General features: G+C 42.7%; 1 protein-coding gene across 2 annotated transcripts in view; it reads left to right on the forward strand.

The window, feature by feature from the left end:
* lrrc4ba (leucine rich repeat containing 4Ba) overlaps nucleotides 1-26967 on the forward strand; it is a 41339-nt gene extending 14372 nt beyond the window's left edge. Inside the window, exons 1-3 of one of the 2 annotated variants that reach the window (XM_083566905.1) lie at nucleotides 18297-18750; nucleotides 19001-22629; nucleotides 23986-26967. In XM_083566905.1, the coding sequence (XP_083423031.1) occupies nucleotides 22384-22629; nucleotides 23986-25926 (2187 nt within the window). In that variant the 5' untranslated portion in view covers nucleotides 18297-18750; nucleotides 19001-22383 and the 3' untranslated portion in view covers nucleotides 25927-26967. Of the gene's footprint in view, nucleotides 1-18296; nucleotides 18751-19000; nucleotides 22630-23985 lie in introns of those variants that run through there. The other variant, XM_083566904.1, reaches the window with a different exon arrangement.
* The last annotated feature ends 533 nt before the right edge of the window (nucleotides 26968-27500 follow it).

Below are 27500 nucleotides of genomic sequence, written 5' to 3' on the forward strand. Positions count from 1 at the left end.
TTGGCATTGGGCCTTGTAATGTAAAGAGACCATGGAAACATATTAATTTGGGGATATAGGACCCTGTTTTCCTGGTACCTCTCAGAATATAGAATCCTGAGTCTTAGAAGCAAAGAACTCTGGGAACATATGCCAATGGGAATATAGAATTCTGGAAACATAGGGCTCTGATAAAATCAAACCTTCACTGCTTAAAACCTTGTCAATATAGAACCCAGGAAATCATGCAGATGTACAGTATGTACATGGAATGTATTATAATGGAAATATAGGACTTCTGTGGTATTTGGGTCTTGGGGAATTATGAGCCTTTAAGAATCGAATCAATCAATCAATCAATCAATCAATCAAGTTTTATTTATAGAGCGCCTAACAACAACCAAAAGGAGCACAAGGCACTTTCCAGTAAAAATAAAAATAACAAATAGACAATAGACAATAAAAATATAAGAAATATAAAAATATAAGAACACAATATATATGTAAAATAGCAGTTGAATCAGGGCTACGTGTTAAAAGCTTCGAATCATGGTACCAAAGTAAAGAGTTTTAAGAATCAAATGACCTGGGGAACATATGGCCTGAAGAATATAGAATTTGAATGTAGAGCTCTGGGAATACAAGTACTTTAGGATCATATAAACTTCTAGTATAGAACCTTGGGAACATCTGGCCTTTTAAATATGGGACCCTGGTCATTCAGAAGCCTGGGATTATAAAGACCTGCATGGGATTGTAGGGCCTTGGTAATATAGGCACCAAATATAGATCCTGGGAACATTGGATATTGGTCACATAGATCTCTGAGAGCAATGGCCCATAAGTGAAAACATTCTTGGAACATTGAACTCTGTGTAAAATAGGATGTAGGACTTTGGAAATAAAGATAGCTGGAAAAACATGGCTTTTGGTAGAAATAAAGACCCTGAGTATTAATGATAAGAAGTTCAAAATAAACAAATGTGGGTTTTTTTTTTCCCATTTGGTTTATTTCATTCCTTTGATCAGAAATTGTTTCAACAAATTTGTATATATAACTGCAAGGCGTATATAAGAGTCCTGCGATGAAATAATGAACAACTCAGACTGGAAGAGGGAATGAACAACCCAATTCTGTTCCCTTTTCTGAGAACTGGCGATGCTTTGCTCATGTGCACCCAGTAGAAAATCAATCACTCTTTTTGAAACGACTCATTTTTCTGAGTCACATTAAAGACGCAAAATGAACGAATCGTTCATAAATGACCCGTCACTACATATTATGTAGAACCATGTGTGCATAGAACGTCTATATGTTTGGATCCTTGCAACAGGGAATGTCTAAACATAGGGTCCTGCTAAATATATCACACTGCTTATAACTGCTTATATAGAACACAGGGAACATTGAAAATACTGGAGCTTAGAAGCATGTGTTCCTGGAATTGGAAAATAATTGAGCAGAGAGAATATAAGGAACTGATAATCGAAAGCACTGGGAACGAAACAGTGAATATTCCTGGGGGATATTGGACATGGGTTCAGGGCTCCTTTGATACATAGAACATTGTGAGGATGGAACCTATGTACAAGAGGATCCTTAGAACATTTAACTGTAGGAAAATGGGATTCTGGTAATAAAGCACAGGGAATTTAAACCTCTTGGTACATGGGGCTCTGAGGCTTTGGGAGAATAAAACTGTGTATACAGGGGATATAGGACCCTAGAAACATGTGATTCTGAAATTCTAAGTTATGGTCACAAAGGGAACTGGTGATATAGAAACAGAGGATCTCGATAAGGAATGTACGAGGTGGTGAAAAAAACTTTTGAGACTCACTCTGTTTACAAGAAAGTACTTTATTTATCTACGTTCCCACACTATCACCTTCAGAATAGTCCCCATGCTCAGCAACACACTGCTCCCAGAGTTCCTGCCTCTTCTGGAATGTGTTCTGGAAGTCCTTTTCAAAGCGTGTCGAGCACCTTCTGTGATTCGCGCTGGATGAAGTCCGCAGGAGCCAAACCTGGCGAGTAGGGTGAGTGCGGAAGTGAGATCATGTGGATTGTTCTCAGACGATCATCATGCACGAGTTGTCGCAACGGTTTTGCCATTTTCGACAGTAGTTGAGCTCGTTGAAGGTTTTTCGGATCTCTCGTCGTCTTCCACTGATGTTCTGCCGCTCTTGGTGTGCGTCCCATTCGAAACACCTCGAAACGATTCGTTACAGCATGTCGAAGGTCTCTGTGGCAGATTTACCCAGTTTCATGCAGAATTGTTCTCCTGTCCGTGAAGAAATATAGCAGTCAGAATAGCACCAGTTACACCTTTATTCTCGAAACGTTTGGATGCCACCTCATAGAACCCTGAAAAAAATTGAGTCCTGATACTATAGGGCACGGGGAATACATAGAACTAGTGCTTTAAACCCATGGGAATGTTTACAACTGCTAAAAATGCATTCTCGGGGAACCTATAGCTTTGATTACATTGAACGTTGTGACATATGACCTTGTTGATATACAGGACCCAGGGGAAGCCATGGCCATGAGATCATAAAACCCTTCAGGACCTTCACAGCATTGACATTTGGAACGTTTCAAGCGTTTATATTGCGAATGACTCAAAGAAAGGGTTTTTTCTTTTTTGAGGATGTTTGGATTTTTACAAAAAATACGAGTCAGATGCCGTGAAATGCAGAATCAGCAGGTTTGTAGTTACACAGCAGCGTGTGAGAATAAACACACCAACAAAAACAGCATAGTCTTCAGGAAGCGCGCAACACAGCAAAACGCACTAATGCAGAAAGCGTGGAGCAGCGACGCCCACGCTGAACACCGCTCGCAGCAGTGCGGGGAAGCAACGCGGCTCGGCTGCAGTGCAAATGCAAAGCCAAATTATACAGGAAAGAGAAAAAAGAGAGAGAGAGAGAGAGAGAGTAAGAGAGAGAGAAAAGAGAGAGATGTGCTGAGGTAAGTTCTCTCAAAAATAGCTGCAAGTGTGTTGGGTTGCGTCGCGAGTGGCCGTCGTCCCCCTGCACTACTCTGAGCGGTTACATGTGCCTGTAAACGCCTGAGCAACAGCCTGATTAATGACTTCTGCTCCAACTGGCAGCGCTCGAGCATATCAACATGCTTAGTGCTCCGATGTGGCAATTAACTGTTTGCCAGGAGCTGGTGTGTGTTTGTACGCAGAGGCGGTGGGGGGTCAGTGATATTGATCAGGAGGTTGTAGAATCTGCCAGAGAGCCAATTGATTGCTTTGGTATGAATTGGTCGTTTTTAATGCTTTTCTAAGACACGTGCACACGTGTGATTCTGGCTACGATATGGTCCTATAAAAGATTAGTATAATCCGAGGCTTTTGATCCCTGGTTTGTTCACTGACAGCCGATTAATAGCCATTTACGATCGATTTTTATTAATTCAGAAGTTTTAGACTATTTCTTGCATTGTGACTATTTCAACGATGAACCAATCGGATGCACTGAACCAGAAAATAGTAGAGACACTCTTTAAAATGTGACTCCAGTAAAAGTAAAATCTCCCTCTAAATGTTCACTTGAGTAAAAGTACAAAATGATTTGCCTTCAAATGTACTATATCTGTACTGTATACTGTATCCAAAGTCTTATGATGTTCCTATGATCATTTTAATCACAAGATTCTTCACTTAATCATCTCAGTTAATGTGTAAAGACTCGAATGTGACTCTCAGCACACTGATCTATTAATAGAATGATATTAATGACTCAAACACTGATTTCTATTACAATCATCATGAACACAAAACTACTTCTTAACAATCGTGTAAATAAGGTCATGGGTGTTGTGGTGAGTTCGTGTCAGGAGTTTCTTCCATCATTTAGTAGATACACCAAGCGCCAAAGTTCAACACCCTGATTGGTGACTTGCGTGTTTGACCAGTTACATTTTTATCCTCATAAATAAAAAGAAACAACCTTGGTTCCCTGGTGGTCTAATGGTTAGGATGCGATTCTCTCACCACTGCGGCCCAGGTTCGATTCCTGGTCAGGGAACTGACCCCAGCCATTAGTGTTGCACAAGCCAGGTCACTCTTAGTGCCGGTCCCAAGCCTGGATAAATGGGGAGGGTTGCATTAAGAAGGGCATCCAGCGTAAAAACATGCGCCAAATTGAACATGAGGATCATGAATACGGATGATCCGCTGTGGCGCCCCCTAATGGGAGAAGCCGAAAGAAACTTTAAATAAAAAGAAACGACCGATTTCACAAAATCTCCCCAAATGGAAATACGTCAGTAAAGTACAGATGCGTGAAGAAACTACTTAAGTACAGAAACTAATTACATTTACTTCCTTACTGTCCAAAAGAAGTGTTTGTGTGACGTTTTTATTATCAAGGCAGGATGTCATGAGCAAAATGAACGCCAACGATTGTTTATCTTTGCTATCTTTGCAGATGTCCAGCATCTTAATCTCCCCTCTCTAAGAAATTTGTATCATCCTCATGTTCCTCAGCGTGTGTAAATTTACTCAAGAAATCGACCTCCTGTAAACCTTGACTCCATCAACCTCAGATCATATATCCTGCGCAGATGAGTGCACTTTTATGTCTGGGACTTTATATACTGTGGATTGTCAATCGTTTGTCTTCTACGTTCAGCAGATATTCTGAAAGCATATTCTGAGATACTCCAAGACGAGCTCGATCAGAAACACATTCCCATGTAGATCACTGGGTCAGGAGCGACGAGCACCATCGAGAACATTCACACCTGTAGTATTGGGATAGAAGTGAGTCCACTATCTGTACACTTTACCTTTTATGGAGTTTTGTGGGCGTCACCAAATGCAAATGAGGCGTGTCCTAAACCGGCTTTGCGCTTCAGGTGTGATTGAATGAATTCAATTCAATTGAGTTTTATTTATAAGTGGATCTCGAGTGAGATCTGAGATCTGAGATCTTATGAAAACCTTAAAAGGGATCCTCATCTTCAACACCGAATGTCCACTCATTACAGTTCCATCATTGTTGAGGTGCTGTTCAGTGATAGACGCTTAAATGCAGAACTGTTCATGCGAACTGCATTCCTGAGTTCTTAGGTTGCTCATTAACTGCATGGATCTTCGTGCTGTTCATACGAGGCTTCATTGACGTATGCATTACGAATTAAAATACAGTTTGAAAAGCATTTTCAGGGATCTTTGGTGCACTTTTTTGAGAGGTCAGTACACCGCTGGTACCGTTCCGCACCTGTAAATCAAACGCATTTAAAACAAAATACAAGCGAGATGATATCAAAAAGGTCGGAGACGAATGTGCGTTACCGTGTCTGCGATTTCATCATCAAAAGCAACAAAGAACAAACGAGAAATTTTGCGTGTAATCTGCAACAGAGACGTCTGACATGACATACGTTTGAGCAGCACGCACGCTACAAGAGCAGCAGAACATCACCGGAAGACGACGGGAGATCAGGAAGACCTTCCACAAGCTCAAACCCCGAAAAATTGTTCAGCAACTCGTGCATGATGATCAGCGGAGAACAATCCACATGATCTCACTTCCACACCCACCCTACTCGCCAGATTTGGCTCTTGTGGACTTCGCCCTCTTCACGAAGATCCAGCTCGCTGTTTTGACAGAATTGCGGAGATCCAGCGCGAATTGCCGAAGGTGCTTGACACGCCTTGAAAGGAAGACTTCCAGGACACGTTCCTTTTCAGGAACTCGAGCTGCGTCAACAACGCTTTAGGAACGCTTCTGCGTTGTCTACGCTCTGAATCACGTGTGTAATCAGTCCAATGGAACGCGGGTGAATTCACGACCAGGAAGCAATAAAAACCACATGGAGTGAAGCCGATTACATACCATGGTTACCATGGTTACATACGTAACTTGGAGACGAACCTGGAGGCGGAGCAAGGGGACTATTTGAAGGTGTAAGTGTGGAGACGTAGATAAATAAAGGTAATACTTTCTTGTAATCAAAGCGAGTCTCTAAACTTTTTAATATCACCTCTTAAATTTAGCAACTACCACCCCTCCCCCCCTCCCCCCAAACTAGGTTAACTACCATGTTGCCAAGCACACAATATACCCTCCAATGCCCCGGAAAACCAGATTAAACCACTGAACGCTCATTTCCTTACTTAGAAAAGAGCAGATTTTTATTTTTACTGAAAGTTCAGGCTGAAAATACATTGATGGAGCGATAGCTGAGACAGACTCGGTCACGGCCAAGATGCCGTTTTGGAAAATATGAAAATTTAGAAAATATGAAAATTTTAACTGTGAGATTCATTTCTCAGACACACACACACACACACACACACACACACACACACACACACACACACATATATATACACAAGGGCAGGTGTTACAGAGCCTGGAGCATTAGTACTGAAGGAAGTCTGAGGTTCTGGATTCAGCAGTGTGTGTGTGCTGCTTAGAGTGAATAGAGATGAGTGTCCTACTGCATGCCAATGGATGGGGACACAGAGAGAGAGGGTGAGTGTGTGTGTGAGAGAGAGAGAGAGAGAGAGAGAGAGAGAGAGAGAGAGGGAGAAAGAAGAGAGAGAAGTTAACGTTGAATTAAAATTTCAGATACGTGTTGACTGATAAATTACTATACACCTATAATTAACTCCTCAGTAGGTGTGTGTGTGTGTGTGTGTGTGTGTGTGTGTTGGCACATTGTGCTGCTACGTGTGAGACAGCATTAATAACAGTCTCTGTGTTTTTGAGTCACCTCCGCTTTCTGACTGTAACGGCGTGTGGAGGATCTCCTCACCCACAACCTGCACTTCACTCCTACAGACAGGAACTTCATGTTCTGTACCTGCTGTGTAAATCTTGTGTGTGTGTGTGTGTGTGTGTGTGTGTGTGTGTGTGTGTGTGTGTGTGTGTGTGTGTGTGTGTGTTGGTCTAGCCATAGGTTGAGTATTGAGCAGTACATTGATTTACCCGGATCGACACGTAGCCTGGAACCTGGAGCAGATCTCTAAACTTGAGGGCTGGTGTCCTCATAAATTGAAAGATCTTCGTGCAGGACAATGCAGTTACGTTCACCTGTTCGCCTTTGTGATTGAGGCAGAGTGAAGGAGGTGTGGCCTTTGTAATTGAGGCAGAGTGAAGGAGGTGTGGCCTTTGTGCTTGAGGCAGAGTGAAGGAGGTGTGGTCTATGTGATTGAGGCAGAGTGAAGGAGGTGTGGCCTTTGTGCTTGAGGCAGAGTGAAGGAGGTGTGGTCTATGTGATTGAGGCAGAGTGAAGGAGGTGTGGCCTTTGTGCGGCAGAGTGAAGGAGGTGTGGCCTTTGTGCTTAAGGCAGAGTAAAGGAGGTGTGGCCTTTGTGCTTGAGGCAGCGTGAAGAAGGTGTGGCCTTTAAACTCAGTATATGTCAGTTTTAGTGAAGGAGGCGGGGCTTGTGTGCCTGAAAATCCTTATAAAAGTTGTGACCTACTTGTCTGCTACAAAAAGAGGCATAGATTCTGTTTGAGGGAGGCGTGTCTTAACCTTTTTTCTTGCTTTAAATGGTAAATGTATGAGGTCTGAAAGAGATGTATACTTTCCTAGCTCCGGATTTCTTGCATCACAGTCCAATAAAAATATCATGCATTTATCATTTCCATGCAAAATGACCAACATTAATCTATTAAACGGATCCAGTCCGATTACGGAGATCAGTGATGTCCTCAGCATTACGTCCTGCCCCACAGCTCAGCCCCTCTGCCCCACAGTTCAGCCCCCACACAGAGGAAAGCGAAGAAAAGCGACTTCCTGTTTCTCGCAGCACAAAGATGCAGCTGAAGAAAGAGGCAGTGTTTCAGCGCACTCTGCGTCTCTCTGCGTTAATTAAATGGCCGAGTGTCATGACGTCGCACAATGCCCTCATTCACCGCCATAAAAGCCTGGGCTCTACGAGTCCGCGAGTCTGTTGCTCCTGGCTTCGGTCTCGGCTCGTTTAAATGCCTGTGAGGTTTCGGCCTGGCGCTGATGTACACTTAAAGTTTGGCGATTTGTCCCGAGGTGCTGGAACGCCCTGCTAGACAAGATAAGGAGCTGAAATAAGAGGCTCTCATTAGACCTTTCAGTGCTAATTAAGGATATCAAATCTAGACGCTTAGCGAAGAGGAGGAATGAGGGATCTGTTTAAACATGGCAGCAAAACTGTGTGGTTTAAAAAAATAACCTGTGCACTTTTACGCCAACTTTTCTTGGTTTCTTCACATGTCTAAATCTGGCCAGATCATTAAAATTCAAGACCTTAAGACCTGAAAATGAAAATGGAGCTGCTACTGTTCATTTCATTTATCAGACGCCCTCATTCAGAGCACCCTATATTTAACCTCATTCATACAACTGAGCAGCTATGGGGTTAAGGGCCTTACTTAGGGGCCCAGGAGTTAGAGCTTTGTGTGGCGGGATTTAAACTCACAACTTTTAGATACATAAAACAATGCCTTAACCTCTAAACTCCCACCCTCCCTTTATTCAGCTATTTAATTTAATAGTTTTTACTGTATCTCATAAAAGTAAATGCACCCCTCACATTTCAGCAAAGATTTTATTATATCTTCTCAAAGGACAATAATATAGACATGAACTTGTGTATATTTTACAGTAGTCAGTGTGCAGTTTGTGTAGCAGTACTGATTTACTGTCCTCTAAAAATAATAACATAGAGAGATTATTGTCTAAAAAACTGCAACAAAAGTGAGTGCACCCTCAGTGATAACAGCTGTACGTGGTGTAAACGTGTAAAGCCACATGTTCTATTCATCATGTTCATGTTTTTATCTGCTTGTCAGAACCATATACATTTGTGTATCTTGTATTAGAGCAGTTACAATTTGGTGCTTTGAGTTCAATTCTCTCACACTGACCACTGGATGTTCTACATGCACCTCATGGTAAAGAGTCTCTGAGGATCTGAGAGTTAGAATTGTTGCTCTCCACAAAGATGCCGAGGCGATAAGAAGATCAGTATCACCCTGAAACTGAGTTACAGTACAGTGTTCAGGGTCATACAGAGGTTTTCAGAGATGGGTTCCACTTGGAACAGACCTCACAAGGGGCCATCAAAGAAGTCAAGTCCTCGTGCTGTGCGTTAGGTGCAGCAGCTGCTTAAAAAAAACAAACAGATGCATGAGTGCTTCAGAAGTTTGCTGAAGATGACCTGTCCAAGAGCATTAATTACTCAAACCAAGTACTGTGGTCTGATTAGACTAAGATAAACTAGTTTGGCTTAGATGGTGTCCAGCATGTCCAGCCCCTCCTCTAAGAAACTGGGCTGAACAGCAGTTTTCCAACATAATAACGAATACAAAAACATGACAACTGCCCTGCTGAGGAAGCTGAAGGTGAAGGTGAAGGAGTGGCCAAGTATATCTCCAAACCTGAACACTACTGAGCACCTGTGGGGATCCTCAAGCAGAAGGTGGAGAAGCACCATGTGTCTCACATCCATCAGCTCCATGATGTCATTATGGAGGAGTGGAAGAGGATCCGAGCAACAACCTGTGCAGCTCTGGTGAATTCCAGGCCCAGGAGGATTAAAGCAGTGCTGGAGAACGATGGTGATCACACACAATATTCACACTTTGGACACAGTTTTGACATGTTTACTTGGGATGCACTCACTTTTGTTGGCAGTTATTTAGACAATAATGACTGTATATTGTTATTTTCAGAGGACAGTAAATCAGTACTGCTGTACAAACTGCACATTGATACTCTAAAATATATCCAAATTTTCATTTCTATAGTATTGTCCCTTACGTAAATCTACTACAATCTACTACAGTCAGTAATTGGCTTGCTCATCAGGGACAAATTCACACCATTCACCTTAACTGTTGTTTTCTGTAAAGCTGCTTTGAGACAATGTCTGTTGTGAAAAGCGCTATACAAATAAACTTGACTTGACTTGACTTGACAATGGTTGCTGAGATACTTACTTTTGTGGGATACTGTATTTGTAAGCCCCATTTGGGTGATACAGATGTTTATAAGTGTGTGTGTGTGTTTGACATTTAATATTTAATTTTCTAAAGATACGTTCTATTTAACTGTTCTAGTTATTTAAACATACTTTAACAAATGTCTTAATTTCTTCCATTTTTCATTTATTTACTTCTGTAATACGCAGAATTGTCAGGATTTTCTTCTTTTAGGAGATCATCAAATTCTTATAGTTATACAAAAAACACAAAAAGATCCATATCCCTAGACTGTATTAAAAAACGGAATTGGCGCATACACAAAACAATGAACTACAAATCGTATTTCCAGTACGGAGTTGGTAGACACAGTGACACTTTCAAATGTAAGTGTAAGGCAGAGACTTAACAAAGATGTGGTCCGCAACTTAATAAGTTCCTTGAGGGAAATCAGATTTTGACTATGTTCCACATGTAAAGAAGATTCGGTACACATCTCAGGAGGTGGGAGATGCGTACATCCTGGCAGTGTCGTATCGTACCGCATCATCGTAAAATCTTAAGTTGAACCATCGTAACTCAGAGACTACCTGTAATTAACTTCTACACCTGACCACTACCCACTACTCACAAGTACTGTTTCATTTCACCAAATGATTTTTTTTTTCCTCTGTTCTTCTTGCCCTTGGTTACACTTCTTTCTATTCTGAAAATAATCCAGGAAATCCTGACCCTCTACTTTCTTTGATTTTCTTAAATCCTGTGAATATTTAATGTCTGCTCACACTGTTGTAGGATAATGTAGAGAAATAGTCAGCAGTGCAACTCGAACACAGTGGAACGTTCATTGAATCAGAAAGCATGTACAGGATAATGATTAAGATTTATGATAATCACGAAGGCTGATTAATAATGTATTAATGTAAATTCTACATTTACTGCACACTTAAGAAACATATTCCACTGCAGGGGTGAACAATTTACTGCAGGTCAATGTACATCTCTCACCAACACTACACCTAACCCCTACACCCTACAACAACCTTACCAACCATACACCTAACCCCTACACCCTACCCCAACCTTACCAACCCTACACCTAACCCCTACACCCTACCCCAACCTTACCAACCCTACACCTAACCCCTACACCCTACCCCAACCTCACCAACCCTACACCTAACCCCTACACCCTACCCCAACCTTACCAACCCTACACCTAACCACTACACCCTACCCTACCCCAACCTTACCAACCCTACACCTATCCACTACACCCCAGCCTTACCAACCCTACACCTAACCCCTCCACCCTACCCCAACCTTACCAATCCTACTCCTAACCCCTACACCCTACCCCAACCTTACCAACCCTACACCTAACCCCTACACCCTACCCCAACCTTACCAACACTACACCTATCCCCTATACCTCAACCTTACCAAACCTACACCTAACCACTACACCCCAACCTCACCAACCCTACACCTAACCCCTACACCCTACCCCAACCTTACCAACCCTACACCTAACCCCTACACCCTACGCCAACCCTACCAACCCTACACCTAACCCCTACACCCTACGCAAACCTTACCAACCCTACACCTAACCCCTACACCTTACCGTAACCTTACCAACCCTACACCTAACCCCTACATGCTAACCTTACCCCACAACTTAACTACAATCTACACACTACCCAAACTACACCCTACCCACATTTTAAACTACCCCTACATTTTACCCGCAGCCTTAACCCTACATGCATCCCTTTACCGCTACACCTTACCCAAACTCGTAACCCACCCCTACATCCAACCTCCAAACACAAACCTGCACTGCTTTACTTTACCTTAAACTTAATCCTACCCTTCAGCGCTATCTGTGAACTTACAACCTTACATATATCCCTACATTCCTACATACTACCCCAAACCTAAACCTACCCTTATACCCCAATTCTAACCATAATAAAACTACTTTATTACTAACCTGTACACATCACCTGTAGAGTTACTATCCCACACATAATCCATTACACTAACCTTAGCTCCGTATACATTCAACCACTTCTTAGATTTCGTTTTAGGGTTCCTTTGGGCCAGACATCAGTGTAGGGTTTAGAAAACAATGAATTTTGAGACCTGGTACCACGTATGAAATGCTATAAGGCACAGAAAAGTAAGACCATCCAGGAAGGACTGCAAAGAAAACCATAAAATGTAAAATAATGTTAACAATGAACAGACAGAAAAGGTTAGCCATTAGGGTTTAGCCCTATCACGCTTATATACACCACTCCTTAACCCCCAAACCTACCTTTACACCCCTCTCTTACTGCCAAGCCCCCAACCATATAAAACTCACACTGTATTCTCTCTAAACCAGGGTGACTTGGGGGTGATTAATACATCAATTTATCCTGCTAATGATTTCCATTTCTTTTTTTTTCACAGCTGCACACACCTTTACACTGATTATTCTCCCCTTGTATTTGCTCAGATTTCTGCGTTACACGTTTGTAAAAATCGCATCGCACTTCAGTTTAAAGGGACAATATGTAAGATATAAATGGCACTCCAAATGATGATCTGTAATAAAAAAGATTCTTGTGTAATATCTGCGCTGTCATATCTGAGCTCCATCACGCTCCGCCGCTGTGAAAAGAAGCCTTATACAACAGGGATTTGCTGAACAGGGGATATTTCTATGAGAGTGTAAAATCACATTGCTCAGATATGTTTGAAAAGCAGATGCTGTTCGATTTATGAACAGAATCGTGGAAAGTGTTTTTATCCATGTGACGCCAGAGTATTTCTTCTGTCTGATCCTCTGAATTTCTCACTCTGTATCACCGTTCAGCTACTAAACTTCAGACTTGTTTGTTTTTCGAAGCCGTTTTAGGGTCGTCTCATCATTAATTTCACTTTTACTTGTAAAAGTCATTCTCTTTTTCTTTTCGTGATTCTTAGATTTCTCTAATTTGAACATTTTTTTACTTTGTATAATGGTCTGAATCTTAAACAAATTTTATATAGTGGTTTTGATAATAATTATATTTTTAATTATATTAATTTATTTGGTAAAATATTTTATTTGTAAATAGTTTATATCTAAATCAATTTTTTGCAGTGGCTTTTAATAGTCACATTGTTTTCTCTGTGACCGCTTTGTTCTTTCTTTTACAATAGTTAAGGCCTTTGTCCCTGACATATTAAAGGAGGTGTGTCCTTTGTGCTTGTCCTGTTGAAAGAGGTGTGGCCTCTGTGCTTTCATGTTGAAAAAGGTGTGGCCTGACTTTTTAAAAGAGGTGTGGCCTCTGTGCTTGTCCTGTTGAAAGAGGTGTGGCCTCTGTGCTTGTCCGGTGAAGGAGGTGTGGCCTCTGTGCTTGTACTGTTGAAAAAGGTGTGGCCTCTATACCTGACCTGTTGAAGGAGGTATGGCATCTGTGCTGGTCCTGTAGAAGGAGGTGTGGCCTGACCTATTGAAAGAGGTGTGGCCGCTGTGGTTGACTTTTTGAAAGAGGTGTGGCCTTTGTGGTTGACCTGTTAAAGGAAGTGTGGCCTGATCTATTGAAAGAGGTGTGGCCACTCTGCTTGTCCTGTTGAAGGAGGTGTGGCCTCTGTGCTTGTCCTGTAGAAGGAGGTGTGGCCTCTGTGCTTGTCCTGTAGAAGGAGGTGTGGCCTGACCTCTTGAAAGAGGTGTGGCCTCTGTGCTTATCCTATTAAAGAAGGTGTGGCCTCTGTGCCTGATTTGTTGAAGAAGATGTGGCCTCAAGGCTTGTCCTTTTTAAAAGAGGTGTGGCCTCTGTGCTTGTCTTGTTTAAAGGAATAGTCTCTGTGCCTGACCTGTTGAAGGAGGTGTGGCCTCTGTGCTTGTTCTTTAGATGGAGGTGTGGCCTCTGTGCTTGTATTGTTAAAGGAGGAGTGGCATGTCTGGCTGTACTGTCTAGAAGCCTGACTAGGATTCCATTTATCTCAGTATAAAGATACATGGAATCATCTGAAAAGAAAAGTACACACACCAAACACCAGAGCGACAGACAGCTTAAAAGTCGTATTATCATGAAAGATCTGTGTGGAACTTGTTCTCCTTTACTGATCAAGCATTCTTCTTTCCATGTCTTTGCCTATGGGGCATTTTAGTTGAAAGATTCTGCGTCGAGCGCCATGCAGAGCGGCTGAACGCAGAGACGAGGCAAAAATAGTCTGCATGTCTTTAAGTCTTTGTGCATTTCGCTCACGTGACGATGCCCTACAGCGTGCACAGTCGAGGTTTAAAGGGATTTTACTAACCGCGATCAAATCCGACGTCACGAAACGAGCGCTCTCTCGGAACGCTGAATGAAGTGTACGAGATTTGTACATGAATAGTGCGTGTGGGTGTGTGTTTGTGTGTGTCGAGTGCTTATGCAGTCCTTGTGGTCATGACGCATCACACAGCCTACTTTTTGACATGTCTTCAACACGCCAGCGTGTGTGTTTGTGTGTGTGTGTGTTTTGTGCGTGTTAATGAGAGGAAGATGGAGGAAGAAGGAGAGGGGGATGGCGGAATGGGAAGGATACAGCTGGAGTGAGAGAGAGAAAGAGGAAGAGTTTGGTGAAAAGGTAACCATGGTAACTCTATTTGCTAAGGTCTGAATTGACAGAGAGGAGAGAGAAGAGGGAGGGGTGAGGTGATGGATAGAGCAGAGAAGACTGAGAGAGAGAGAGAGAGAGAGAGAGAGAGAGAGAGAGAGAGAGAGAGAGATGGTGCAGAATCCGGGGTAAAGGGTTAATGTGTATCGGAGCAGCAGGTTAATGTTTCATCACACACAGAGGGCAGTGCAGTATTTACGTGCTAACCGGACCCTGAGGAATACGCATGGACAGTCGGGAGAGACGGAGGGAAAGTGAAGAGAGAGAGAGAGAGAGAGAGAGAGAGAGAGAGAGAGAGAGAGAGAGAGAGAGAGAGAGAGAAGAAAACAAGAACATGGTGGGGATCGAATGAGGGTAAATGAATGAGTTTAGAGGATATATGACTATATTTGATCATTAGATGATTCCCACCCACCCGAACACTCCTCTGTCACACATTATATATATATATATATAATGTGTGTGTGTGTGTGTGTGTGTGTGTGTGTGTGTGTGTGTGTGTGTGTGTGTGTGTGTGTGTGTTTGAATGAATTAAATAAACATTATGTAACCTGCTGAACTGTGATTTAAGCTTGTGTAATACAGAAAATGTAGTATTTTTCCACATTTAATGTTAATATTTTGATTATTTATTGGTTTATAGTTGCTTCCAGAGTAAAAAAAAAAAGGCGGCAGGACATAATGCAGTACTTAAATTAAAGCAAGTGTTTAAAACCCGTGTGCCAACAAGTAACAGGGAACAAGAAGGAACCAAAATCCAACATTCAACATCATGTAACAAAACTGTGACAGTGCAACATGAAACATTACTTTCACATTTTCAAAGTAATATTGTGACATCACGGCATGATGCAGTCATCAATTTGCACTTTTTCCTCATCTGGAAATTGAAACACTGCATTTAATTGATTCTCTCAAACCAAAAAAGAGGAAAAACAAGTGAAAAAGAGAGAAAACAAGAGACTTCAAAACCTTTACAAAGAATAAAGTTAAGTTGTATAAAAAATAATAATAATAATAAAAATGGAACAAACATTCTTTAATTTAGTGATTGATCCAAAAGAGTGCAAAAAAAAAACGTGGCATGTCGTAACACCGATGTCGCGTTTGAAATAGTAAAAATAGACAATAGTTAGATAGATTTTTTTTTGTAATGAAGTTACAACGCAGGATGAAAATGCATGTTTCAATTCATGTTCACAATTAGTTTTAACATGAAATCAAACCTTTAAATAACTTTATGACTTTAGATAACTTTCATATACAGTCGATGGAGTGTGTTTGTGAAATGTTTTGGCATTTTTGCAAAGGATATTTCCAGCAAACTAAAATAAACTTTGAAATGACAAAATCATACACACGTAATTTGCTTAAAATACGATGCAGGAAGGCGACCGTATAACTTACAGTGATTCACGTTACAAGATTTGTTTTAATGAGAAATCCTATAAATGTTTGTTTGAGATGTTAGCATATTAGCAAAGAAAACATCAAGATGACAAAGCTGTTATATATATATATAATTATTACATCAAGAACAATTAAATCATAAAGATTGTTCTAAAATCTTCTAAAATCTCCAAATCTTTTTATCCAAATCTTCCTTTTTGCTGAGTCAGTATTGTAGGAAGAATTTTGCAACGATTTGACACAATTATTTTTATTTATTTATTTATTATTAAAAAAACATTTGATTCTCAAATCTAAGGAGAATGTGCAACATCTACATTTACAAATCGGGTGTAGTAAATGCAATTTGATCAGGTTGGTTAGGGATCCATTGCATATATACATATGAAAGAGTAATTTGGAACAATAATAGTTAACTTATAGCATTTTCAATATTTCTTATTTGAATTGTTTGATTCTATTCAAAGAAGAATCGTCCAATAAGCAAATTCTACATTAACGTCTATGTGGCACGAGTTTGAGATAGTAACTAATTCCGAAACTCAACATCAGGTATTTCATATGTTATGTTGTACTAATGTATGATGAATGGTGTTACACAACATATTAATGTACATGTATCCTACATATATAGAAACATTAGATAGTAAGTTAAAAAACATGTTTTCCACATACTTATTAAGTAAGTATATGTATATTCATTCATTCATTTTCTCCCGCTTAATCCGTAATTCGGGTCGCAGGGGCAGCAGTCTAAGCAGGCCCCCGCCTTCGACTGCTGCCCAATCCTCACAGCACCGTCCCTTACGGTCCCTCCTGCAGGTGGTGAGCCCACGGGAAGGCGGCCCCACGTCACTTCGACTTCACGGACCTTGATATTTCCCTCGTAAGGGACCCCCGGAGCATAGAGGGTTAAGGGCCTTGCTCAAGGGCCCAAGAGTGGCAGCCTGCCGATACCGGGGCTCGAACCCCAGACCTTCCGATCGGCAACCCAGCGCCTTAACCGCTGGAGCCACCACTCCCCTCTTTATTATATATATGTCTTAGGCAAACAGTACTACAAGTATGTTCATATATGTTCACATCTATTAACTATCATTCAATTTTTAATATTTTTAATTTTATTATTTGTTCATATATGGCCATGTAACTTAGCCATTAAGTTGCACAATCCAGGTCACTCTTAGTGCAGGTCTCAAGCCCGGATAAATGTGGAGGGTTGTGTTATGAAGGACATCCAGCGTAAAACTATGCGGATCACGATTCAGAATTTCATACCGGATGGGTCAAGACCCGGGTTACCAACGACCGCCACAGGTATCGTTAGCCAACAGGGTACCGGTGTAAATTGGGCTACTGTTGGCTGAAGGAGGAGAAGGAGAAGAGGAAGACGTCTACAGAGACGGCAGGGAAAGGAGAAGTGTAGGAGAGTGGAGGTTCAGGTTGGTACTTCAAAGGGAGAGAGGGAGCTGATATGATGGAGAGGAGAAAGGTAGAGATGTTGTGTGTTCAGGAGACCAAGTGGAAAGGGAGTAAGACCAGGAACATTGGAGGTGTTTAAACTGTTCTATTATGGTGTGGATGGAAAGAGAAATGGTGTAGGGGTGATTCTGAAGGAAGAGTACAGTAAGAGTGTAGTGGAGGTGAAGATGTGGTGAAAGGAATTAAGTTGATCAGTCACACCATGAAGTTATGGGAAAGAGTAGTGGAAGCCAGGCTGAGAGAAGAGGTGACCATCTGTGAGCAACAGTATGGTTTCATGCTGAAGAAGATGCATTATTTGCTTTGAGAATGTTGATGGAGAAGTATAGAGAAGGTCAGAAGGAGTTGCATTGTGTGTTTGTGGATTTAGAGAAAGCATACGACAGGGTGGAGAGAGGAGTTGTGGTATTGTATGAGGAAGTCTGGTATGTCAGAGAAGTATGTGAGGGTGGTGCAGGACATGTATGAGGACAGTGTGACAGCAGTGAAGTGTGCAGTAGGAACGACAGACTGTTTCAAGGTGGTGGTGCAACTGCATCAAGGATTGGCTCTGAGCCCTATCCTGTTTGCAGTGGTGATGGACAGGTTGAAGGTCGAGGTCGGACAGGAGTCGCCGTGGACTATAATGTTAGCGGATGATATTGTGATTTGTGGTGAGAGTAGGGAGCAGGTGTAGAAGAGCCTGGAGAGGTGGAGGTACACGCTGGAGAGAAGGGGAATGAAAGTCAGTAGGAGTAAGACAGAGTACATGTGTGTGAATGAGAGGGAGGGCAGTGAAGGGGGTGCGGTTGCAGGGAGAAGAGGTGGAGAAGGTGGAGGAGTTCAGGTACCTGGGTTCAACAGTGTAAAGTAATGGAGAGTGTGTTAGAGAAGTGAAGAAAAGAGTGCAGGCAGGGTGGAGTGGGTGGAGAAAAGTGATAGCAGGAGTGATTTGTGATAGAAGAGTATCTGTGAGAGTGAAAGGGAAAGTTTATAGGACTGTGGTGAGACCTGAGATGTTGTATGGATTAGAGACAGTGGCATTGAGTAAAAGACAGGAGGTGGAGCTGGAGGTAGCATAACTGAAGATGTTGAGGTGATTGAGATGGTTTGGGCATGTGCAGAGGAGGGACATGGGGTATATCAGTAGGAGAATGCTGAGGATGGAGCCGCCAGGAAAGAGGAAAAGAGGAAGACCAAGGAGGAGGTTTATGAATGTGGTAAGGGAAGACATGCAGGTGGTTGGTTTGAAAGAGGCAGATGTAGAGGACAAAGAAGTATGTAGATGATCTGCTATAGTGACCCCTAATAGGAGCAGCCGAAAGAAGAAGTAGCTTGTATATGGCCATATACCAGATTTACGTATGGAAAAGTTTGGTATGTGCTTTCGAGCATTGCATTCCACAATAACCCAATTCTTCTTATCCTTATTCTTCTAACCCAATAATCTTATATATTAAGTGCCTCCACTCTTCTGGGAAGATATTTCACTAGATTTTGGAGGGTGCTTGTGGAGGTTTGTCTTCATCAGCAGCAAGGGTGTTTGTAAAGTCTGGTACTGATGTAAGTGAGGTAAGAAGGCCTATAGCAGACATTGCTATGCTGGAACACGTTCGGGTTTTCAAGTTAAAATGAATGGCAAATTTTATGGTACCGTATTATATATGTTCTATACAATTGTTTGCCTCCAACTTTGTGGTAACAGTTTGGAGAGGAACCAGATATGGCAGGAAAGGTCAGGTGTCCCAATACTTTTGGCAATGTCATGTACATGAACTCTAAGTCTTTCATGAGCAGTTAGCACCCCTCACCCCCACTCCAACAACACTATAAACCATGCTCTCCACACACTCTGCATTTATATGCAAGATGGCCACCACAAGTATCATTGCTCAAACTTTGTGTAAACAGCAGGGGACGATGTACAGACTTTTATTTTTATGACAGTCATGTACAGATTCAGCTGAGTGCATGGGGGTACCAGTGGGCAGCTAGAGGAAAGCTTGGAGCTGAAAACTGGCTCCTGGAGGGTTTTTTTTGCAAGTCTTTTAAAGGATGAAAACGACCTGATTTTGCTCAACCGGCACTTTTCTATAGAATTTCAGGTTATGGTTAAGTTTCTTTAGAAAGAATTTTCTTCGTATTACATGGCGGAATCGAATTCGGATTCGGACTCGTGTGAGTCAGCAGCCACGGCAGCAGATGTCATCTCCCATCACAGTCACTTAATGTTGCGCTTCACACTCGAAGCTAATTGTGTCTCGTGTCAGTCATGCGTAAAGATGACACGCCACGGGTAAATAAAACGAAGGTGGTGCTAATTCGGAGCATGATGTTTTAATAAACGCTTTTATGGACATTATCCGTAGTTATTTTTCTTGCCAGCCGAGCCAGACAGGCTGCCATGTGGGGTCCGGGAAACTTTTGCAGCACTGTTGCTAATACGGAGTAGCATGAGAAGTGCGCAGTGTGTGTGTGTGTGTGTGGTAACACACACTCGTGTACCAGTCATAATGCCATTACACACCATGTGCGCATTATTTATCAATCCAACCAGGCTTATTTGCCTCTAATGCAGCTTTCGAAGTGTCTACTACCTCCTTTCTTCTCCTCTCCTCCTGTCTGTCCATCTCAGCCTGCTTTATATTCATCCCTCTGTATTGTCTTTCTTCCGCACCGTTCCCTCTCTCTGCCTGCTTTATATGCGCCTCCGTGTTTTTCTTGCCCTCCCTCCATCTCGTCGTTTCATATTCATCTCCTTCTCTCAAGCCCTTCTCCTCTCTTTCACTGTGAGAGATTATTAATATTAATGCCTCTGTCTCTCCTTCAATCTCTCATGTCCTTTCACTTTCCATGTCTTTTTTTTCTTCCCTTCGATCTCATGCTTTCCTGTTCTCTCTCTCTCTTTCACCTTCTGTCCTTTCTCTTTTTTAGCTCTCATCCATTACCGTTGATCATTTCTTCCTCTCCCTGCAGCTGTGCAGTCATCTATCAGTTTCGTAATCCTTCGCTCTCCATCCCTCATTTTTCCGCCAGGCTCCAACGCCTCCCCGTGTCACATCGGTTTGCATGTTGTGTCCGTTATGTGGACAGTCAGCATTAATAATGTCCTGGGTTTCACCACATGCCCTTATATAAGGTCACTGAGGTCGAAACAGCCCAGCAGGGGGGGGTCTCTTTTCTCTGGTTTGCAGGGGGGATACGCTGAACAAGCCATCAGTCAAGTAAGCAGACGGTATCATCTCATGGCATTGCCACGCCGTTAGCAGCAGTATTAGCTTAGTGGTTAATGCATTGGTCTTTGCATGTAAAGGTAATGAGTTCAAATACAAACCACAACAAGTTGTTATTCCTGGGCCCCTGAGCAAGGCCCTTAACCCCATAGCTGCTCAGTAGTATGAATAAGATTAATTGTAAGTCGCTCTGGTTAAGGGCATCTCACATATGTTGTAAATTCCCAGGAGGTGATTTCTATAAACAGCAGCTCTTTTTGTAATTTAAATCTGCCACTCCTGGGCCCCTGAGCAAGGCCCTTAACCTCTCTGTCATTCAGATCAGGTCCATAGTAATGACTCATTTTGGACTCTGTGGCTGGTCAGGTACCTCAGACACTCCACCTGCATGGGTTCAAACCATGTTGTTGGTTGATGCAATCTTTTCAGTAAGTAGATGTTTGTTTTATGGAAGGAGTCTCCAGTGTAAGTGCTTTGTAACAGTCAGAGGTTACAGCTTCCTGGCATCTTCAGAAGAGACAGGGTTTACAGTAACAAGCTGCATGATGGAGCGAGTGTTTATACCTGCTATAGTTGAAGGGGGGAGGTGATAGCTTAGTAGTTAAGGCATTTGGTTTTGAAGGTCATGAGTTTAAATCCCTGCCACACCAAGATGCCACTCCTGGGCCCCTGAGCAAGGCTCTTAATCCTATAGCTGCTCAACTGTATGAATGAGATACATGTAAATTGCTCTGGATGAGGGCCTATACCAAATGCCATAAATGTATATGTAAGGGGGAACAGAAACTTGTTTCAAGGATGTTCCACCATGTATCTGTACATGGTTAAAAAATATGATGTGTCTTTCAATAATAAATTAGATTTATGTGAAAATTCTGGGTGAGTTGCTATCGTGTGAGAAATAAAATGCTTTGGGACGTGTTATTATATAATAATAATAAGTTACCCCATGTTAACACATCATCCCACTGCTGTACCGTCGTGTCGTATTCTTTATTTAACTGTCAGGGATTAGAAATCCCGTCCTGCCCCTCGTGCCCTCAACTGGAAAAGAGTTTCATTTACTTGTAAAGACCTGTGACTTAAAAGCATTCGTGGGTTTGTTATTTTATTTTGTTTAACACCTACGCATACAGATAATATGGGTGTGGAAAATCATAATGGAGTATAAAACGATCCATAATGAGGCGTATTTTCTCCAGGGATTGCTTAGGAAAAAAATAGTCGAGAGAGACTCCAGTACCTCAACAAAAAGCAAATTTTCATTGCTCTGGAGATTCATGCATGGTTGCTGTGTAATTATTTTTGAATACACTTTACACACTTCATAGTAATTAGGGAGGCATTTAAAACAGGATTTATAGCTGTGTTTTGACCTTCTCGCCACTTCATGACGTCTCTTTTTTTCCATCGTTTTTTTCTTACAGTGATTCCACTTGGAAAGGCTTTTGGAATCCACGGAGGACCTGCGAAGACTAAGGAGATACATTGTGTGCACGAGTCGATCGTGTGTGAAACTAAAACCTAAGGAGGGACAAACAGGAGACGGTTGAGTAGTTAATTCAGCTGAGGAGGACCAAAAAGAAAAGAAAAACAATGTTTAACTGAAGTGAAATCGCAGGAAAAGCCACACTTTGTGGTGGAATTCCGAAACGGATATTTATCTTCTGGAATAAGTTTAATACATACACTTTACGCTTGGAATACAGGAAGGTCATGACCCAGATGCCATGCGGATCACCACGGTGACCGGCCTTCCTAACCCCGCCCCCTTCTTTTTCCTATTGGCCCAGCTGCTGTTTTGGCTCCTCCTCCTGGGCCAAGACTTTGCCGGAGCCACGTCGACCTGCCCGACACCTTGCAGCTGCTCCAATCAGGCAAGCCGGGTCATCTGTACGAGACGAAACCTGGACGAGGTTCCTGAAAATATATCCAACAACACGCGATACCTCAACTTACAGGAGAACTCGATACAGGTAAATATATTGTGATGCTAAATATCGATCTGATCACCTACTTACAGAGCTGCAGTGTTTCTCGCTCGATTGGGTGTTTGCTGCTTGTCTATCAACGCTTTTGCAGGTTTAATTACTGCAGCAGCGAGAGCTGGTAACCTGAGCGTTGCTTAAACTGCGAGAAGAAGGCCGTGTAAGCATCTTTCTCCTGACTGCTCAGACAGAAAGCAAATAAAAATAATTACCATTATACCCCCACCACCCCCAGAGCCGTTTGAGTTTCAATGCTGAATCAGGTGTTGCAAAGCGACCCAGTTTGAACACCAGGGTCTGAGGATTCAGGACTTGGAAATTTTTGATATTTTTTTGCAGTTTTGTGAGAGAAAACAAGAAACATTTAGAAAAATACAATATTAGTAATAATAATAAGCAGTAGAAGTAGAATAACACCATTTGTCATGTCTACCTGTTAGCATAAAAAGATTTGATTTGTTGTATCCCAGAGCCCCATTTGAAATGATTAAAAATCTAAAAATGTTTCAGCACCTGAGGGCATCCTAGATATTTTCTCTTTTGGCTTCTTTTCCTCTTGCTGCTGTGTTACCCAGAGATTAAAGATTTGACAGGTTTTCTCAGTTCTCTTGAACGCCCCCAGCCCACAGGGTTTCACACTCTCCCTTTTTGCTCCCCTCCTTCCTTGTTCTTCATATAGAGCGGGTGATGGCAATGAGCCAGGAGAAGCCTTTCGCTTTCTTCCAAAGGGCTTCGGCTAAGGCTGCCGCTAATGTGCCAGTTCTCTCCGAGTCCCGAATGTGTGAAATTGCGACGGAGCTTGAAACGCAGTCACCCTTCATCAAGTGTTGAATGGGATTTTGGCCACATCTAAATAGATACGCCTCTGTCCTGCTTTGTGCTTTATTAAAGATAGTTCTCTGTACATTTGTTTTACACGTGCTATCAGCAAGCACCCGTGAGGTGTTTGTGAGGGTTTTATTAGGTGCTACTATCAAACAGATGAGCACTAGTTCACTTATAGTTGCTGCGACATGGAAATGTTTTATAAGCATTTGCTTTTGAGAGCACGGCAAATATAGAACAAAAAAAATGAAGGTTAAAAACTCAAAGTTTCTTTTTTTAAAACACTGGCTTCTGCTTAATAATTATTCAGGGACTGTATTTTATGCTTGCATCTTCCAGTGCACCGTTTGTCTAAATATTTCATGAGAACTGCACTAATGATGCTGAAATGTAACCTGCATTGTAATATCGAACCTCTGACAGTTTCGTTATTATGTCAATTTTTAATGTAACAGTCACCCTATACAGACTGTCCAGTTCATTAAAGCAAAAGGCTAAACCTGATCTTCTTTCATTCAGGTGATAAGATCAGATACCTTCAAGCATTTGCGACACTTGGAGATCCTCCAGCTTTCCAAGAACCAGATTCGTCAAATTGAAGTTGGTGCGTTTAATGGCCTCCCAAACCTCAACACTTTGGAACTGTTTGACAACCGTCTCACGCTGGTGCCATCACAAGCGTTCGAGTATCTCAGCAAGCTTCGGGAGCTCTGGCTTCGAAACAACCCCATCGAGACTTTGCCAGGCTATGCCTTTCACCGCGTGCCCTCCCTTCGTCGTCTCGATCTGGGTGAGCTCAAAAAGCTGGACTACATTTCAGATGCTGCCTTTGTCGGCCTTGTCAATCTGCGCTATCTTAACCTGGGCATGTGTGGTCTTAAGGACATCCCCAACCTGACACCTCTGATCCGGTTGGAGGAGCTGGAGCTGTCTGGAAATAAGCTGGAAATCATAAGACCTGGATCATTCCAAGGCCTGGAGTCTTTGCGCAAACTGTGGCTTATGCACTCCCAGATGTCTGTCATTGAACGCAATGCATTTGATGACCTCAAGAGTCTGGAGGAGTTGAATCTTTCCCACAATTCTCTGCATTCGCTGCCCCATGACCTCTTTACCCCACTGCAAAAACTGGAGAGAGTACACCTCAACCACAATCCTTGGGTGTGTAATTGCGATGTGCTTTGGCTTAGCTGGTGGCTGAAAGAAACCGTACCAAGTAACACGACTTGCTGTGCTCGGTGTCATGCGCCACCCTACCTGAAGGGCAAGTACATTGGAGAGCTGGACCAAAGCCACTTCACGTGCTACGCCCCTGTTATCGTTGAGCCACCCACTGACCTCAACGTGACTGAAGGCATGGCTGCTGAACTCAAGTGCCGTACTGGAACCTCCATGACGTCTGTGAACTGGATTACACCCAATGGAACCCTGATGACTCATGGATCATACCGAGTCCGGATCTCTGTGCTACACGATGGAACTCTGAATTTTACTAATGTCACCTTGCGAGACACTGGTCAGTACACCTGCATGGTGACCAACTCAGCTGGCAATACCACAGCAACTGCTGTTTTGAATGTCACTGCTGCAGACACCAGTGTCAATTACACTTACTTTTCCACCGTCACTGTTGAAACTGTAGAATCCACTGGAGAAGAGGACTCAGCCCTACGTTCCATTAACGAGACTATTATTCACATCCCTGGTCCTACACCTTCTGGACACCTCTGGCATGATGGCATCCCAACAACAGCTTCCTCGCTATCAGTTTTTGAATCTTCATCTTCTCCGCGAGCAACCAAACCTACATTTACTGTTGCGGTCTCTGAGCCAAGCTACCCCACAGGTCTAGATGATGTAATGAAGACTACCAAGATCATCATTGGCTGCTTTGTCGCCATCACCTTTATGGCAGCTGTCATGTTGGTGGTCTTCTACAAGCTGAGAAAGCAGCACCAGTTGCACAAGCACCACGGACCAGCGAGAGCCATCGAAATTATCAACATGGAGGACGAGATCAACGCTAGTGCCAGCGTCCGTGGAAGCGGGATCTCTGGTGGTTCCACCTTGCCCCAGGCTGGATCCAGTGGGGGAGGCCAGAGCTTGCGGCTGCATCACCCGGAGATTGTCAACCTCCCCAACTTGGCTCGGTCGGACCACCTTAACCACTACTACAAGCCCCACCACTTCAACAACAACATGATGAGCTTGGGGCTCTCCGGAGGCTCTGGGATCGGCCTCAACAACAACAACAACCCCTGTTCCCAAGCCCAACCCACACAAATTTCCTGTTCCCAGGTTCCCGTCTCAGTGAGCTCCATTCCATCCTCAATGCCTCTGCCTACCCTCGGCATCCACGGATCCCTCAAAGGCCTAATGGGAAAGGGGCAGAACCCTCAAATCGAGCCTTTACTCTTCAAGAGTGGCTCCAAAGAGAATGTCCAAGAGACTCAGATCTGAGAAAGAGAGAGAGGGTGAGAGAGAGAGAGAAATGGGAGAGAGAGCGATTAAACACGGGAGGGAAAAATAGTAAGATGCCATAAGTGAGACAGAAACAGATGAAGTGTACTGGCTGTTCAGCCCCTGTGGGTTTGTTGTTCTCAGGAGTAACAAGCGAGGTAGACCCAGCATTGTATGACATATTACCTACACAAGAAAAAGACGTTGCTGTGAACCACTACACCGCAATGCTAGAGACAAAGCGAGCAAAGGGAAGGGGAGGAGAGGAGAGGCAGGGAGGGAAGGAGGGTGAAAAAAAAGAAAGAAAGACAGATGCCGCAGCATTTAGATTAACGCTTACCCAACCGACGCTCAGTCCAATTCGACGTGGAAACGATACCATCAGCAGAACAGATGCACTCACGCGTCGAATACGCGATCAGCGATTACGTGCCAAACTCGCACAGATACGTGCCAAAGTGAAATTTTTGTGCATTTGCATTAAAAAAAAAAGGCTGAAAAGTTTAAAGAACAATACGTCCGAAACATCGGCGTGAATAGCCGCAGCGGAGACGAGAAAACAACAACACACACACACAGTATGCAGTAAATGAGAAGTTTATAGAAATCAGAGAGTAACAAGAGTTTTTTCTACACGTGTTTCAGACATGCAGATGTGTTCTAAACATGTATATACAACACAAGCAGCCGAAAGCATCGTTTTGAAAGTCAGCGTAGGGAAAAGACAACAGCAGGGAAAAGACAACCCCCAGGCCCAAGAGGTTTGCAGTAGCATTCAGGGTGGATGGAACAGACAGACCAGCACTGTGTCGAGGGCTTGTGTTTTTTCTTTTTTTGTGTATTTTTTTTTTTTCGTTTCGAAGGTCTCCGCCATATTCTCGCTTTCTCTATCCTCGATCCTGCTTAACACCTCCAGTGGAAGGAAAAGAAAGAGAGAGCATCCTTTGGTTTAGCTTTTTTTTCTTTTTTTTCCTAAATTAACCTAAAGGGCAAAAAGACAAATACCGAAAATCTGGAAACAAAAAAAAAAAAGAAAAGAAATGAAACTGTGAAACGACACATGATATATAAATATATTTTCATTCAGAGAAATAAATTATGAAGAATCTTGACTTTTTTTTGTCGTTTTCTGACCGAAAGCCACGTCTTTGGATAGATCACTCGGCCGCACTGCGCCGTCCTTCAGCGTCCTCACAAACGGTCGCAAAAAAAAAAAAACAAGCGGCCAAACAACTGGATTTTTCAGGAGATCCTGGAAGTTTTGTGTATTTACTTTTTTTTTTTTTGTCCCTTCTTCCCATTTTCCCTTTTATTGTTGCATTTTACTAACAGGGTTACCAGTGACATGTCACGTTTCGTTTATCATTACGGTGAAATGAATCCCGGGTTCTTGTTGACAGTATGAACATTTCAGTGTATGACATTGAATTTAAATCCAATTGTGTGTACTGAGATGGTGGGCAGGAGGCGGGCAGAAGGTGGGCAGGAGGCGGGTAGTTGAGAAAAGCAGGGAGGAGCAGGTGGGGGGAGGCAGGGATTATGGGAAAGGTGGGAAGAAAAGTGGTGAAGGAGGG

This window comes from Silurus aristotelis (genome assembly GCF_946808225.1).
Source record: "Silurus aristotelis genome assembly, chromosome: 17".
NCBI lineage: Eukaryota > Metazoa > Chordata > Actinopteri > Siluriformes > Siluridae > Silurus > Silurus aristotelis.